Source organism: Nelusetta ayraudi, unplaced genomic scaffold (assembly GCF_046127955.1).
Source record: "Nelusetta ayraudi isolate G7.1 ecotype Tasmania unplaced genomic scaffold, CSIRO-AGI_Nayr_v1 ptg000026l, whole genome shotgun sequence".
Taxonomy (NCBI): Eukaryota; Metazoa; Chordata; class Actinopteri; order Tetraodontiformes; family Monacanthidae; genus Nelusetta; species Nelusetta ayraudi.
Genome location: NW_027466076.1, coordinates 7981394 through 7998897, shown reverse-complemented (window position 1 = coordinate 7998897; position 17504 = coordinate 7981394). Strand labels below are relative to the sequence as shown.

At 45.9% G+C, this 17504-nt stretch overlaps 1 protein-coding gene across 3 annotated transcripts in view; it reads left to right on the top strand.

Annotated features, from left to right (window-relative positions):
- The window catches only part of pde8b (phosphodiesterase 8B), a 36744-nt gene continuing 19240 nt past the window's right edge, over window positions 1-17504 (top strand). The window contains exons 1-2 of one of the 3 annotated variants that reach the window (XM_076029517.1): window positions 1-545; window positions 14538-14594. In XM_076029517.1, coding sequence (XP_075885632.1) covers window positions 492-545; window positions 14538-14594 — 111 coding nt within the window. In that variant the 5' untranslated portion in view covers window positions 1-491. Of the gene's footprint in view, window positions 546-2548; window positions 3453-13911; window positions 14453-14537; window positions 14595-17504 lie in introns of those variants that run through there. The other 2 variants (XM_076029516.1, XM_076029518.1) reach the window with 2 other exon arrangements.

Sequence of the window (17504 nt, the reverse complement as noted above, 5' to 3'; positions counted from 1 at the left end):
GTCAACACTCACAGTTTTGACATTCTAGCTATAGCTGGAAAATAATATAAATGATTTTCTTACCATGAAAACCAAAATGCTTATCAGAAAAAAACGTTTAAAAACATATATTTTCTCTTGACGAGGAATGAATAGAGTTGTAACATTTGGACAGTTGGTTAAAAAAAAAAAAAAAAGAACAACGCGTAAAATAATATCTTTTAAAAATTGTAAACATTTTAAATCAGAATTAATGAGGTAGCGCCTTTGCAGGAGGGCACTAGGGCCACACGGACATCGAGCCTGCAGACACACCGCCAAGGTTATGAAGTTCACGGACCGTCGGACAACTCAGCTCTCTACCTGTGGCGCACCGCGGCTCTTTAGCCACTACTAATATCAGATGCGAGGTCGGAAAACAATCCACATGATCAACGCAAAAAGACGAGATTTAAATTAGGGATTCTTTTACATCTGAATGGATTGAGGGGAGAGAAAAAAAACAAACAAACATGAGCGCGTTTCCCGCAGAGGAGGAGGTCTTGTCCCCAAATGGACCAGGAAAGGTAAGAAAAGTTCACAGTAAGATGAAAAAATGTCTGCGACTTGCAAAGATTTATTTCAATTTGACAGCCCCGAACTTCTGACACAAATATTATATTTTGCCTCCTCAACAACGGGCAAGTAAATCGTAATGATGAGAGTTAACGTGACATCAGGTGACGTAGGAAGCAGTGAAAAGTCAGTTTGAGTGTTTTAAAGTCAACTGTTTTACTCAAAACACAGTCACAACGGGATTCATTGTATTGGATATGCTGTTGCTGCTCTAAATGAATTTGCTTTGCATACGACTCGTGTTTGCTTGACTTAATATGGAAAAAATGGAACTGTTTTTAAATATGAAATTTACACTATCCTTCAAATAGTCACGCTCCAACAATAGGCTCAGTGTTGCAGTGGGATTAACTTTAAAAACCAAATCAAAATTCCAACATTGTTATTTACGCTGGAATAAAAGAGTAAGGCACTACAGCATGGTAAACCATGAATTAGCTTCTGGTCTGCTGCTCGCAGTGCTCATCCAACACTGGGATATGTCAGCACTATAGCTGGTCATGGCTGCAGACTACCAGCAGAGGGCGCCCTGCAGCGTAAACAAGCAATAACAAAGAGAAGCTAGAGGCGACACGCTGACTTTGAAATATCTACTCATAGCTTCAGTAAATGGAATTCAATCAGTTCGGAAACATAGACCACATTACTTCAACAGCACGAATGTATTGAGGTGGTATTAAGTGTGAAGCAGCTGATACATTAATAAAACACTATTAGTGGGGAAATGAAATTATACAATAACCTCGTATTGATTAAAACACAAGCACTTATTAAGTGAAGCATCCTTGTATGATTAATAATAATAAAACAATACATCCAGTATGATGAGCCCTCTGTGAACCAGAGTGCTGTCATTAATCTGGGAGTGATATTAGCCCTCTTGGTGACATCACAAAGGGCTCATTTCCTGAACTCTGTTTTTTATTAGCGCACCCAATCTCTCTGAGCTGTGCGTGCAAAAGGAATATTAGATTAGAGACAAATCAGTTAAAACAATGCAAAATAAATTTTTTTACCCTAACCCATTATGGAGGACTTTAAGATTGTAGGCAGCCTGGCTGATGTTTCCTCATGTCCTGTGTGCAGTACAGGCACATTGCCAGTGAAGGGGTTTGGCCAGGCCAGTGTCACGCATTCTAGTCCATGACCCTCCCAGGCGAGTTTGAGATTACATTTGTATTAGTTAACTAAAACTCCTCAAAGAAAAGAAGGAATATCAAACTGGTTTATTGCTGAGCAATTGTACTGAATGGAGCAGGTTAAAGCGTCACTGCAATATAACTATCCCACGCCAATTCCCTGAATACTCACTGAGTCCAATCGTATATCAGTAACCTGACTGTTAATCTACCTGGCGTAGCATGTGCGAAACAATGGCGAAATAAAGTTTATTCTAGTCCAAGTCCACCCAAAATATCTGATCATCTGAAGGGGAGCTGACAATGAGAAGAAGAAAAAAGAATCCAAACAAACTGGATTAAATGAGCCATGAGCCAAAGATGAACCTCAGCGTAGAAAAAGTAGGCGGAAGCCAGACATGTGGGTGTCTATTTGTGTACACGTTTTCATTTGGACCCAAATATAGCAGATTGTTTTCACAAGAATGAGCTGTGTTACTGGAAGCTGTGAAATGATAATACTGGCTTCACCACACCGCTGGTGTCTCCCCCCCACCCCCACTATACTTTATAAGAAGCCGATGGTTGATAGTCGACATCATTTTCGTGACGCCTGTGATGGAATCTGCCTCTTTGCTCAGCCTCCCACCACTTCCTCCGCCGCGTCAATCTGTTATCTTTTAATAGAAGGTGGGGAAGTGGCTTTTAATCAAGCCTCGCTCGAGCCGCTACATCTCATTCAGCAAAGTGAGGACACGAATGACCTCGTGGCTCCGGGTTCGCGGTGTTCTGGGGTGTGTGTGTGTGTGTGGGGGGGTACAGAGTCACGATGATGATGATGATGATGATGATGATGATGATGATGACGGAGAGATGTAAGCGATAAGCACAGTGGCCAATCAGCGGCGAGCGCCGCGGAGGAGAGAACTTGGAGTGGAGAGAGACACGCAAGCCAACATTTCCACGGAAGCCACTCGAGTCTCTCGCGGGCCTGACGGGCGACGATGAGCCGGGCGCAGAGGGGCGGAGGGGCGGACGTGAGGACCGAGGTGATAACGAGCCGCCAGGTGGTTCCGTCGTCTTCTCACTGACTCCAAGTCTCCACCAGATGCGCGGTAACACAAGAACAGACAAGGCCAACCGCTGCTCCTCGCGCGTTTTCTCCCTTTTTTTTTTTTTTTTTTTTTTTTTTTCTCCATTACTATTATTATTTATTTTTATTCCATTGCAAAAACATGACATCGGATCGCGCGGTTCCACAATAGCGGAGGAGGTTCGGGAGGCATGAATTGAAATAGAGAGACAAAAGAGAGAACCTTTCCGACGCTTCATGAGCTCCATCGTTGCGCGGAGGAGACAGCGACCAGAGCCCGCAGCGGCGGCGGCAGCCTGCGCCGACGACAGGAAGGCGGTACCCAAGCGTCGGCGCTCATTAGCCGGGGGAAGCTGAGCTGAGGCATGGGCTGCGCTCCCAGCATCCACGTCTCTCAGAGCGGCGTGATCTACTGCCGGGACTCGGACGAATCCAACTCGCCGCACCAGACCACCACCATCTCGCAGGGCACCGCGGCCACGCTGCACGGGCTCTTCATCAAGACCGACGCGGCCGAGAGCATCCCGTCCGTCATCACCTACCAGAGCCGCCACTCGCGCAACAACTCGTGCCGGGACCGCAAGGAGAACAGCGGGGCGCACGTCCGCATCGAGGCCGAGACGCAGACCAGCCACACCAGCGTCAAGGTAGGGCACGGAGACCCCCACTCTTCATCCAAACCACCACGACCACCATCATCATCATCATCATCATCATCATCATCATCACCACCATCATCCACCAACAGCAGCAGCCGCATCACTGAGCGTGAATTACACGTGAGGAGGCCCATTTGTTTGTTTATGTCCAGGGGAGGCCCGCAACCTTCGGTGTGGTGCGGTTTATTAGATCTGTCCGCCCTTAACACTCCATTTCCCGTCTGCTTACAGCGATTTAGACACCACACTGTAGATAATTCACAGTGCTAATGGGCTTTTTTGTGTGTGTGTGTGTGTGTGAATTACGGGGGACGGCATCATGGGCGCCACACACACACACACACACACACACACACAGTCAAAAGATGCTGTGAGTGAAATCAACCCGCATGCCTTCAACATGTTATTGTTATGATGGGACATTTTTGTGAACAAGCTTGTATCTGCGGTAAATGTCTCAGTGTTAGTAATGCATGTCTGACTGTAACCTGTTAATGATCTCCCCAGAATCGAGGAGTCCATCCTGTACCTCGTGTACTTGCTTGACTTTGTCATGACACCTCAGTACTTAGCCCTTAGGTTGTTTGTGCCCTTTGTGACATCACTAAGGGCACAAACAACCCCAGTCAGGTGCTTGCTCTGCCCTTCTCTTCTGACCATCTCTATTTTGTCTCCTCCCAAACAAGCGCAAGGTCCTGCAGAGCATCGGCTTTTAGCAGGAGGCTTAAAATCAAACTGACTGTATAAGCAGAAGTGTTGAATGTGCTGTTTTCGGAAGAATTGTGGAGGTTTGGCGACAATTTATTCATGTAAAACTGCCACGCAGGTTTCCGGGGATGAAAAAGGGCCAAAAGTGGGACCTTTGGTGTGTCGGCTCCCAAACGAGGAAGTCCAGATGTTGATAATAAATAGAAATCAGACTACGGTGTCCCTCCATTGTTAAAGGGAAGAAGGCAGCATTCCAGTAAATTGTCACCCTTGTTTAAAGAACACTGCACAGCACACAAGCGCCTCTGTAATTTCAACTTCCTCGCTCCGTATTTCATCTCATCAGCCCCCCCGTCGTCGCTGTGAAAGAAGTGTACAGTCTGTGTTTCGTCTAATAAGCAAAAATGTGCGTCGAATCGGTCGCCTCAGAAGCAACAAAGCGCAGACAGTGTGCCTCGACGGGCCAAAAGTCAAATGATCGACGGCGGCTTAACAACTTGTGCTCGTCCCGCTTCGGCTCAGTCCACCATGCCGGCCGGGTTTATGGGACAGAGAGCGACACTGTTGTGTAAACAACGTCATCAGCCTTCCGGAGAGACAATCGGCAGGATTAGCAGCGCGCACAGCTATTAGCAAGGTAAAAAAAAAACAAATAATAATTTGGCCCGTAAAACATAAGTTCCGAAAGCTATGAACAAGTAGGTTTTTACTTCAGCACAATCCTCGGTGTTATTATTATTATTTTTTTTACAGGGGGCTTGTTTGGCCCAAACTCCCTCAAGCTCTCCCCCAGAGAGCATGGAAGTCATTTCTAAGGGAAGAGGTGAAAGGTCCGCATCAGTGTTTAAACTTAAATTTGTCCCTGGTGAAACGGAACGGATGCCTTTTCCTCAGCGGGAGACATAAGTGATGAATAATGGGCTGTCAGCAGGACAAAGAAAACTTTGGGAAAGAGAAGAAGCAGAGAGGGTCAGAGTCAGAGAACATGCCGACTGGACGCACAAGCGCTGGAAATGTTGATTTGGAGAAAAGTAAATAATAATTCAAGAGAAGTGGATGACATGTTGTTTTTTTTGGAGGGGGTGGGGGGGGGGGGGGGTGGTACTGATGTTAAAACAAGCACTCCATATTTCAGACAAGAAAGTTCCTGGGCTATATTTTAAAAGTACACATTAAAAATGACTGCAGTGTATTTATGTTTAAACCTTTTAAAATATTCTGTTTGGTCCACGTTTGTTTGGTTTTACTGTCACTCTAATTTGACCATCATACCAAATTCCATTTAGTAGATACAAGTGCTTTTTACTAATAATATTTCCCATTTTAAACTGAAGAACAAAACTCTTTTTTTTTTTTATCCCCAGAGCATAAAATATCATCAATGCGTCGCTGCTTTCATTGCAATCTGGATTTTCCATCTCAGGGTTGAGAGTATGAACAGCGCGTGTCCCCGCAAAAAGACGTGTTTGAATTGAGAGATTTAACGTTTTCTATTTTGCTCTCCTAACGAGCGGCCGCAGGAGCAAAATCAGATGTGCAGTATATAAATATCATAAACTCGGAGCCTTGTGTACATGTCTTGTCAAGAGGGAGCATGTGAACAGATACTTCCTTATATTTATGATTGACCCCCAGAGGATGTGGTTGTGTTTTTTGGGAAGAGGTGATGGAGCAGATGATCATGTCATCAGGCCCTTTAGAATAGATTCACTTATTCAGGCCAGATGAGATTTATTAAAAATTTAGTCCGATTTGTCTTTTATGTTGCATTAAAAAAAAAAAAAAATTTTAAGCTCCCACGTTATATCAATTGTCACATCTTTTTTGTCATACCGGAACTCACACCTTTCATTTCCCCATAAGACGTGCCCAGACCTCAAGAAGGCGCACATTTTTAGCCCTCTGTTTACAGCCACCCGCAAAAACAAAACAAAACAACACTGCTGAACCGATGATTTGTTGACTTTCCACATGTTTTGAAGGGGACAAAAATAAGAGAGCGGAACAAACAGCTGACTGGGGGAGCTGTCACTAACCTGGAACTGTGCCCTTTGTGACATCACAGCTGACTCACCAGTTGATTCCTTGTACTGTGTATATTAGCGAACACTTCTAAAACAAGTGGACAAGAATTAAGGGTAGGAGTTTATCACTGGCAGGCAAGAGACGGATGAATGTTACAAATGACGGGACCTTTAAATATGTTTAACATATAAAGTATCTGAGTTGAGCTTTTGCTCTTTATCATCCTGTTTTCCTTCACTCTTATTTTTAGCACTTTTCTAGGTATCGTTCATAAGACAACTGCAGTGACTTAAGCAGTTGGGTCACAAACTGCGCGTGCGTGCACAGTTTGTGTGTTTGTGTGTGTTTTTGCTGGTTTTGTCAGCTGCTCCTTCCCTCTGTTCCACTGCATCTCGGAGGGAACGCTGAGGATCAATGATACCATTTATGATTTCAACCATCTGCCTCCCTGCAGGATCTTGATAAACTGTCCTAAAACCTCAGAACTCGGCCCAAACATGTGACCCAAGTTGTTTTCTTGTGGTGTAACTGGACCAAAAAAAAAAAAAAAAAAAAAAAATACAGTTTGTCACACTTATCCCTTCTCCTCTTTAAAAATAATCAGATTTAGAGGAACTTAGTTTTTTTTTTTTTTGCCGTACTGGAGCAATTCCTGATTTATTGCCGACGCAAAGCTTATGCATTCTAAATTAAAGTACATTATCATTATCATTACTATTATCAGCAGTAGTAGTAGTAGTAGTATTAATAGTGGTGGTGGTGGTGGTAATGTGAACACTGTTCAACATTCAGATCAGTGCGAGCGTGTGTTTAAAAGAAGGCCTTTGCGTGCGCATGCATGTCTTTGTGTGTGTGTGTGTGTGTGTGTGTGTGTGTGTGTGTGTGTTTGTGCGCGCGCGTGTTTATGTACACCACTAATTTGTTTACCCCTCCGGTCAGTGCAGCTGGAGTGCGAGCATGTGAGCGGGCCGCTGCTGCTGCTGCTGCTGGTGGTGACCCCATACACACGTCCCTGCAGGGCTCAGGCGCACACACACACACACCGAGTAGCGGAGTTGAGGGTAGGGGCTGGGGGGAAGCCCCTCCCCCTGCCACAAAACGCAGGAGTTGTGCGCTCTGGTGTGCGGGTCTAATTCCAATAAAAAAAACATTTCTCAAAATCTGACGTGAGCAACAAATGGGGCCCCGGTGGAATAAAACGTTCAGAAATCAGATATCAGAATCAGAATAAACTTTATTGTTCCCCAAGGAGGAAGTTTGTCTTGGCCTTTCAGTGCCCATCGGCCACAGTACATTACAAACAATAAAAACCATCCCCCGCATGATTCCAACAAGGCAAAACAATCAAACAACACAGTAAAAGAGACAATTTGTGACTTTGTGTCAGGACACCCGTCATTCAAAGCAATCAGTACTTATTAATAGCTGCAGTGGTTTATTACCATTTTTTTATACATTTTTTTTTAGATTTTTGCTGATTTGCTTTGGACAGCGAGAGCGCCGAACCAGGATGACATTCCATACCTGATCAAACTTCCTAGAATGGCCTTATAGTAAATTCACGTTGATGACGTCTCCAGTGGACTGGAGAGTCAAACTGGATTGATTCCACCATTCACACTTTAAAAAAAAACAATTCAATCATGGTGTTTATCAGGTCTTTGTGAAAAGCCGGCTGTTAGAGAGGCATCATGGAAGCATCAGGACCTGTAATGGCGGAAATTGATAATGTTTTGATTGAATCTGCACGACCGATTCCATTTCTCTCCGTTTGAAGAAAAAAAGAGCAAAGCCTTGAAATTGTTTTAAGAGAATTACAGTTTACGCAGTTTCATAATTCAAATTGATTATTTCTAGCAGTAGTTTCAAATGTCCCAAGATGTCCCAGCTCATCACTCAGCCGAACTCTAACCACCAAGTCAGGACAACAGTCACTTTTTCTCAAGTACACCCAAAATCTCCTGTGCCTCAAATAGCACAAAGCAACAATCAAAACACCTGTAGACGCTCATGATCTGATTGTTGGCAGGTTGAGTGATTCCTCAAAGACCGGCAGCCAATCACATCCCACGCCAATCTGTCAGCGACTAAAGACGGTGCAGAGGCGGGACCTCTTACCTTACTTAAGGCCTCCGTTGGCGGGACTACAACTAGGCCCGCGACGACGACGGTGATGACGACAGCGGCGGCGGTGACGCACGGAACCTTAAAACAAATTATTTTAATTTTGCCTGATTACAAGGGAAGCCTGAGCGAAACATAGACATTACAGCATCGCCAGTGAGAGGCTGAGAGCGAGAGCGCCGCAGCGAGACGTTGCGAGTCAACGCTGCGGCCCTCGGCTGAAACGCTTCAGGAGAGCCAAACGCCGACGTCACACTGTCGCTCCTACGAGTTTGCAGCTTCCTGCCTGGCGCCTGCAGGGCGCTCAGCTCCTGCACGTTGACGTCAACGTGTGTAAGACTTGAGGATTTGCGACATTTTTAAGCATGTTTGATTTGACCCCGAGACGCGGATGAGAATCCCTCGCAAGGAGTCTGGATTGAGTTTTACCACTGTCAAACTCCAAACTAACGTTACAAAATGTGCAGCTTCGTATGAGGACAGTTTTAAGGTCTGCTGCAGACCGCTTTAGTCGCTGCTGAGATTTATGCTGATCGTGTTTAACTTTGTAGTTGGATGTTTTGTCACCTCTGCACTTCCTTTGCTCCTTTTTGTCACATCTCTGTTTTATGGAGGGTTTTGCTTTTGAATTTTGACATTCTAAAAATCGTGGCCGTCCCCTGCAGATGTAAAAGTGTGCTTGGATGGAGGAGCGAAGAGCCTCGCTGGCATGTTTTAATGCGCTCATTGGGCGACAGATAATTGCGAGAGATATCAGGAATCAGTCCCAAAGCGGGGTCTGCTAAAGAGCCGGCTGCTCAGTCAAGCAGAAGCTGTGAAGAGTTTTTGATCACGGATCACGTAATACAACTTTATAATTCATCAATAAATGCATGTGCATGCGTGCTATGAAGGTTTAGCAAGTTTCAGTGCTAATATTAGCTGTTCTGCGCGTATGAATATTAACCGTGGCTTTCGGCCTCGTGGCTTTTTTTCAGGCTTTGAATTATAAAACGATGGTTGAGCTAAAAAGACCAAGATGTCTCACCAGCTGTGCCCCATTAAAATCGAACGTCCTGTCACACCTTTATGATGCTTATTTTGAAACATGGAAAGGTCAATGCTAAGCTAATGGAATTCTGCAGAAGAAAAGTACTCGCATCATCATGGAAATGTAACGTCTGCACTGCCTGATGAATTCATCAGGAGATGTTGGGTTGTACTGTAGTAGTGCCGTAATATTTTTATTTTTATTTCTCAGCTTACCTGTGTATAAATAACAGAAGGCATTGCCAGGACACACGGGGACAGAAGAGGTCCTGGGTCTGGGAATTTACCCCGGGCAGACCACAGATATCAAAATCTTTATGTAGTCCATTGTGTTGACTTTGTGTGGCAAATGCATCAGCTTCGACAAGATTGTGAAGCAGCTGATGACACCGCTAGAAGTATAAATCTAATTCGATTTTAACAGAGAAGTCGCATTAAGCCCGAGACAGCTTAGCAATTAGCCGACTGATATTTCCACACGCTCACACGCACAGGCGCACACACAGACACACATGCGCAAGACTATGGGCTCTGCGGCTCACGCCCTCAGAGGACTGTCAGCTGTGTCACATTACGACTGTAAACACTGAACCATACAATAAAAGCAGCACAAAGAGAACGACACATCGACCAACAACGGCTCACTGTATCCGCAGCCACGGCGCTCCGTGTGATCTTCTAACATTAGGTTTGCTGGCAGCAAAACAGAAGAATATAGAGTATAGATTTCCATCTAGAGCCACACACGGGACATTGCCACAAGTCTCATTATAAACCCTTCAGTGACACTGGGAATTCTGAATTATTCACACTGGCCAGTGTGTCCTCACACTCAAAGGTCACCACCTCTTGCTGTGGTTATGCAGTTGCATGTTGGCAAAAATAGTCCAAAATTCTACTTTTTTTTAATTTTTCAAATCAGAATAAGAATAAGTGTTTTGGAGAAATACCCCCATACTTGTGTACAGGGCCTCAGTATCTGCACTGCCCACCCGGCCTGTGAATGTCTCATGGAAGCTGATGTTGAAACTTCTCAGCTGATCATTTTCATCACAGTTTGAGCTTCCGGGCGAGAGCGCCAGAGAGGTGACCGCTGTCTGATAAAGGTAGCGAAAAGAGAAAGTGTTAAAAACGGGCTGCGTGCGTACAGTTAGGGACATAACTGTATCAATTGGCTAAGTGTTATCTGAGAGAAGGGGCACAGTTGCAGCCTTGTTGCCGTGTGCAACAGCAGCCTCTGGACAGGTCTATTCGTGGTAGCGTATCATCACGGTTGAAAAGTTACCGCTCCTCCCCCCCGACCCCCAGCCCCAACCACCACCACCACATGACGAGGCAACAACCCTACCCCCCCCACCGCGCGTCACTCCATCAATGTGAACTTATCGTGACTTTTGGAGATAACTGCGTCGGCTCGTGGAAGGCCACGTGCCACGCCGATGAGACCTTGTTGCAAGGACTGGTTTCATCTACGTAAAAAAAAATAAATAAAAAAACCCACCAAGGTCTCTCACTCCTGGAGACGAGCGCCGTAAAAACACTTCACGGCCGTCTGGCGCCGCTGCGGCACGCGAGAGAACCTTCCCGCCGGCTTCCTGCGGGGTGAGACGTCACCCGCGGAATCGGTGCGCGACCTCGCAGCTGCGTCGTTATTCTCCCGACGGCCTTTCGAGGTTTTCCGAGGGAGAGCCACACACGGGGCTGAGTGCAAATGAGCGATAGGCCCTCAGCTCTGTCATTTTCATCAAAATGATTAGACGTCTTGCGCGTAAACAGGGGCGTAAACAAGTCTTTCAGCGCACCGGCTGCCGCATAAACTAGAAACCGGCGTCTCATAATCCCACACCGCTGTAAACAGTCGGCACACCTTCAAAAGAACACATTAAACACGGTTTAACTTTGTTCTGGTAATTGGGTTTCCCCGAAGAATAAACGGCGCGAGCGAAACGCGCGGGGGAACCGAGCGCAGTTGGCCTCCGCCGTCAGAGCAGTGTTTAAACTTAATCATAACAAAGTGCGCGCTGTATATGGAATAACATGATGTACCTGGGCCACCAGTCACTAATCAGCGGGTTATTTACACAGCACCTTTAAAAAGGAGCAGCGTTTCAAAGTCTTGTCCCGAAAAACAAAGCTAGGCGGCTGGATCGCCCCTTCCCCGAGATCGCAAGTGTGAAGTCGGCCACAGTCCATCTTAAAAAGGCAACCAGTTTCAGACCGGATATTGGAAAAAAAAAAAGGAGCAATCGGCTTCCTATCAGAGGTTTTCTATGGGCTCCTTCAGCAATGGGTATAATCAATAAATTCCTCGATTTCGTGGACTGGATGCGGCTTTTGGGTTTTCCAGACTAATTACCACCGTCGGACAAAGCCGGTGCGCGGTTGAGAGTCCCGACTGCCTCACTGCTTTAGTCACTCAGTGGCTGCCCAGTGACTACTTCCAGCTTTTCTGCCATACGACTACATTATTACAGCACTCGGCCATTCCTCCTTCTGCTTTTATCACTCCAATCAGCAAGAACACTCGCTAATCCGTATTTTTTTTTTGTGGGGGGCGACCTTGCTCGGCGGCTGGATGGCCCCTACCCCGAGATCGCAAGTGTGAAGTCGGGCAAATCCATCTTAAAAAGTTAATTAGTTTTAGATGTTCTGTGGCTTCCTTCTCCAATGGGTATAATCAATAAATTCCTTGGTTTCGTGAAATATTCCAATGGCCGTGCAAGGTTTTTATGCAAGACAACATATAGCTGAAGGGCTGTGAAGGTTGGGAGTGCCAGTGGGTAATGACGGGAAATAAAAGTTTGGTAGACTGTCAAAGCTCAACCACAGTCTGACAAAGTGTACCCGACTTTGACCAAAAGAGGTTATAGTGGATCATGGTGTGTATAATTTGATCTTTTAGCTACATCCAGTGCAGCTCAATCCCATTTGGATCTGTGTTATTTCAGTTCTAGTTGGACACCTCTGGGTATTTGTCATCCTAAATGTTGTTTTGTAATAGCAAACATTGTCCCGACAGTGGACCCGAGCCCACCCCCATGAGCCTACGGTGGAGATGGCAGGTTAATTAACTTGATTGGTGTAACTGTATTTAGACAGAGTATGAGTGGATCATCTGATTCTCAGTGTATACTTTCCCTCTCCCCTGCCTCTGAGCCACCCACTGTATTTGTTAAAGACATCTTGTTTACTCTGTATGTTGCGCCATGATTCGCTCTCCCAGCACGTCCTCCATCATCTCCTACCTCCACGGACCGATCCGGCTCCGAGCAGTGATCGCGGTCAAGTCGACAGCCGGCTTCCTGTGCTGTTTCACATCTGGCTGTGTCGTCCACGGACCTTACAGAACTATTTTCTCATGCAGCCAACTCCCAAAGCTCTCAGACATTTTTGCTGTGTGTGCTTCTCGTCATCACAGAGGCTCTCTGCAACCGTTCCGTCCTTTTATGTCAAGTGTTTTGGCTGCAGTATTAAAAGCACCAGCTGTTTTGAGACACTCTGCGGACGTCAGCTTCGGCACATTTACTTCAATGACTTAAAAGACAACCAAGAATGGTTCTTTTCTCTCAAGAAGTCTAACAGGGGCGAACATGTTCATATTAGTCATCCACTTAAAATGATTTACTTTTTCAAATTTGATTAAAAAAAAATACCTTGGTGTGTTGAACGGGTTCATCTCATGTCACCATCTGCTAAAGAGCCCATTGAAGGCCTTTGAAGGCAGATTTTGAAAGGAACTTTTTGTCTAGCATGTTCAAACTGTTTAGTACCGTTGCCATTGCTGAAGGCTTCCTATTAGTATGAGAGGCAACATTGGCCTAAGCCCTGTATCATCCAAATCAATGCAGCCTAGCAAGCTGTTGGACAGCAGGTCCATTTGTGAGGAGGTGGCAGTATTGCCCAGAAGAGGGTTTTTCCCCTTGGTATCACATCATGTATAGTGAAGCTGTGACATGAAGTGAGTCCATTAAAAAACAGGAAGTTCCATTTGAGTAGATTTCCAAAATTGAATTTACTGAAGACAAATTAATGTTCCCACCAGTACTGACCTATTGTGATATATATGATATTGGATAGCTATACCTAGCAGGTCAGCGCAGCTATAGATATAATTCTATAAGTAATAAATATAAAGGTAGTATTTGTTTGCAATTTGTGTTAGTACCATTCGATGATACTGATCATAACACACTTTGGCTTCATCCCAGGTGGTTGTCCCTGGGAAAAACACTCTGGCTGGTGTTGGCTTGCTGGGACTGGATGCGGCTTTTGGGTTTTTCAGACTAATTACCACCGTCGGACAAAGCCGGCGCAGGGTTAAGAGTCCCGACTGCCTCACTGCTTTAGTCACTCAGCAGCTGCCAGGCGACTACTTCCAGCTTTTCTACCATAGAACTACATTATTACAGCACTCGGCCCCTCCCCCTTCTGCTTTTACCACTCCAATCAGCAAGAACACTCGCTAATCCGTGTGTGCGCGTGCATGCGTGCGTGCGTGCGTGTGTTTTCATCCACATATTCTAATATTATTCTGTGAGGGAACATGACTCAGCAGCACTGAGTACTCTTGAAAACATCCAAATTCCTGCCTATGACACGCAGAGTGAGGTGTCCAGCACGGGATTGTGTAGAACATGGTGTAATGCTGAGTCACTGCTGTCTGTCTGCGCGCGTGTGTGTGTGTTCCCAGAGGATGCACATGTAGCAGAGTTGCCAATTCACAACAGAATGACGCATGGGGTTAAGACTGCTGTGTGTGTGTGTGTGTGTGTGTGTGTACATGTGCGTGTGAGCGCACACACACACGCACACTCACTACGGTACAGAATGTGATTCTCCCGCTGGCGGATTATGTGAGTAAACCTGTGAGTTCAATCTGACACCGGCTGCTAATTCCCTCTAAAGAAGTTTGGTCCACTCAGAGCTGCTAAGGCTGTGTGTAAACATCCAGAGCGCGGTGCGGGGAGAAGGGATCGCACCAGCCGCTTGCTGTTTTTGAGGGGATACACGCTCGAGACTTAAGGTGGTCGAGTGCAGCTTTGACAGTTCGAGCTCGGATACGACAACATGCCAATATGCTCCTGGACATTAACGGTATAATGGTAAGGAGAAGGACGGTGCCTGCAGCGTCGGTGCCTCTGCGCTTGTGTCTGTTTTAACCCTGAAATTGTCGCCCACTGTGTGCAGGTCTCTGCTACAGAAGAATGCGTCGGACCAATGAGACTGACACAGGAGCCAATACAGGTGAGAGCAAAATGGGTTTCTGATTTGTGTGTGGTTTCTAAGAGTCTGATTGCATTTAAGTTGCTTAAACTGTGTTCAAATTCCCAATTTCTCTGTGCTTTGTTTGCGTCAGTGGACATTCGTTTTTAATCCTGACTAGTGGAGATTAGTTAGTGAAACACCACCACTAAAGCGATCGGTGACATCTCTAAATGCCTGCAAATTAAAGTTAATTAAATTATTGGTTACAATCAGTTGGTACTGGGAGTGAATCGGTCAGCCGCTAGAAAATATTCCCTGTGTGTTGTAAGATCTAGGCGTTATGTTGACTATCATCAAATTTACAGAAATCCTGAAAATGGGCTTTTACTTACAAATTTACCCTATCTGGGATAAATTTAAAAAAAAAAAAAAGATACACATTTCTCCTCAAAAACTTTGAAGGGTCCGCAGGAGCTCATCCGTGCGGAGACGAAAGTGGGAATATTTCAAGGTGAGCTGGATTTGAGCCAGGGATTGTCTGCGTTCATCCTCCGCTCGGGGATTACGCCATGTCCCAGTCAGATTTATCCTTATGTAACAAAGAAACTAAGAGTTCTCCGCCGCAACTCCTGTTGTTGCTGCACCTCCTCCCCCAGGAACCGGCTACTTTATTAGGTGCTTGTTTGCCGCTTGGATCGAATTTGCTCGGGGTTTGACGGATCTCCAGACCGTTTCATTGAGTTCGGCTCAGATCCCTCTCCAGCGGAGTGATGTGAGCGGCCTGGCACGCTTGGCTACGGTGTCTACAGTGCCCTCCTCCTTCCCCGCCTCCTCCTCTCCCTAATAACTCGCCATGCCAAATAATATCGCAGCAGGCAGGTGGAGGGAGCTGCCTGCTGCTTTATGAAGACTTATTTTCATGCCCTATAAACTCTTTTTAAGCGCAATCTGAAAAACCCCGTCTCGGCTGGATCCGTGACCTGGGCTCATTCTCTCCAGCCGCAGGATCACAGAGATGTAAAGCCGGAGATAAAATGCTCTGTAGACACGCCGTGAATTTTATTGACATTTACTGTTACGGCCCCTCAGCCCTGCAGAGTCTCAAACTCTCGGCGCTCAACCTCCCCCTCCTCAGACAGTGATTCATGCATTTCACTTATTGCGCACACGAGCGACGGTAAGGTCACACATGTTGTACGTTGCTGTTTTTCCTCTATGGGCAGCTGCAGTGGTTATGCAGAGCCGTTTCTTGCTTGAAACCTTGTTTGAGGCTACCTTAAATATTTTACTTGTAAATTATATGTGGAGATATCTCACAATACACTTAAATCGTCTCAGGTGTTGCTCCAAAAGTGTAATATGAGCAAAATGGCCCAAGCTGTGTATTATCGTATCAATACGCTTGCTATGAAACGCAAATCACAGAACACTGCCAGGGGAAGGACCAACAAGGCAGAGAGCTGAGATTTTAAGTCTGGAATCTGGCTCATCCATCTTGAAAAGCTCTAAACTGAAGCCTTTGCACTGCGTAAAAGTCAACATCCGTCCATTTGTGACAGAAACAGGAAACAACTGACCTGAAAAGGCTTGATATTAGAGCTTTTCAAGATGGATAAGCATGTTGAAATCTCAGCGATCCCGCCACCTTGCAAAGTGAAGGCCCTTCATTCGTGGAATTCTTTTATGCACATTGGAGGACTTGTTTTCATCTTTTGTGATGTATTGAGAGACTGGCGAGGATGCTGCAGTAGTGGCTCTTTTATTACGGCTGACCGGCATTTTTTCCTTCAAAGAACAAAGAGCACCGGAGGTGTTGCCCTGTGAAAAAAAATATGTTTAACTTTGTGCTCAGATTTGGATGGCCTCCCTTTCCAAATGTGAATGTCTGAGTTAAATTTCTACTGTTTTAAATCAGAGCTTGAGGAGTCTTTTGTGGGTTGTGCAGAATCAGTTTCTCTGAAAGTGCTCGTCAGGAGTCAAGCAGCGAACACAGATTAATACGACCTTTTAGTTAACGGCCATTGTTAGTGGGGGGGGAATTCATTTGTGCCTGTTGCCGGATGCCTTTTGCAGAGCTGCAGGCAGACTCACTGACGTCGCCCCTGATCCTGTTCAGCTGGGTCCTCAGTCAGGCTCTGACAAAGAGCAGCGGCGATGCCGCCACAGTCCCACTTTATGAGTTTGAGTGTAAATCATTTCCTATTAGAAAAAGAACAACCGTCACCGTAAGGATGTTTTCAGCACAGCTGTTCAATCAGAATCAAAAGAACAAATGAAAAATAATCAAAAGGCAGCATGGCCCTCAGAGTAGGGGGAGGTCACTGGGGAGCAGGGAGTGGAGGGGGCGTTGCCTTATTTAAGGGTTAAGAGTTTGATTTATAAGTGAGGTTGTTTCACACGCTGTGATACACGACAACAAATCATCCGAGACGCTTTTATGCGTTTATGAAGGTGCGAAGCAGCACCGGTCGTAAAAAACTCAATTATGTCGGGGGGAAAAAAAAGCAGAGTGGTTATCGTCTGATTAATCCGATTAATCCTGCAAATTGATCAGAACGTAACAGGGGATTCATTTTTGGTTTATTCCGTTGAATGTTACATCAGTTTATTTCCTCGTGGTCGTCGTTCACGTGGTGGGAGGCTCGCTGGCGCAAAAGAAGATCAATGCAGTCGCCGGGAGGGGCCGGGACGCAGCGGGACGGGGGGGTGTTGGAAGCCAGCTGGCCCAGTGACTCGCTGGGAATCTCCTTAGCCCTGCGCCGCTGCCTGGCCCGGGTTGTGCAAAACAGGGTGGATTAACCTTTGAACCGTCAAACGGTGTCTCTCACCTCGCGGCCGCGGCGCAGACGGATGAAAGACTACCTGGAAGTGCGGCACCGCCGGACCGAAAACAAGACGCCTTGGCAGATCTTTCCTTTAAAAGCTCTTTAAATCTGTTTGATTGTGCAA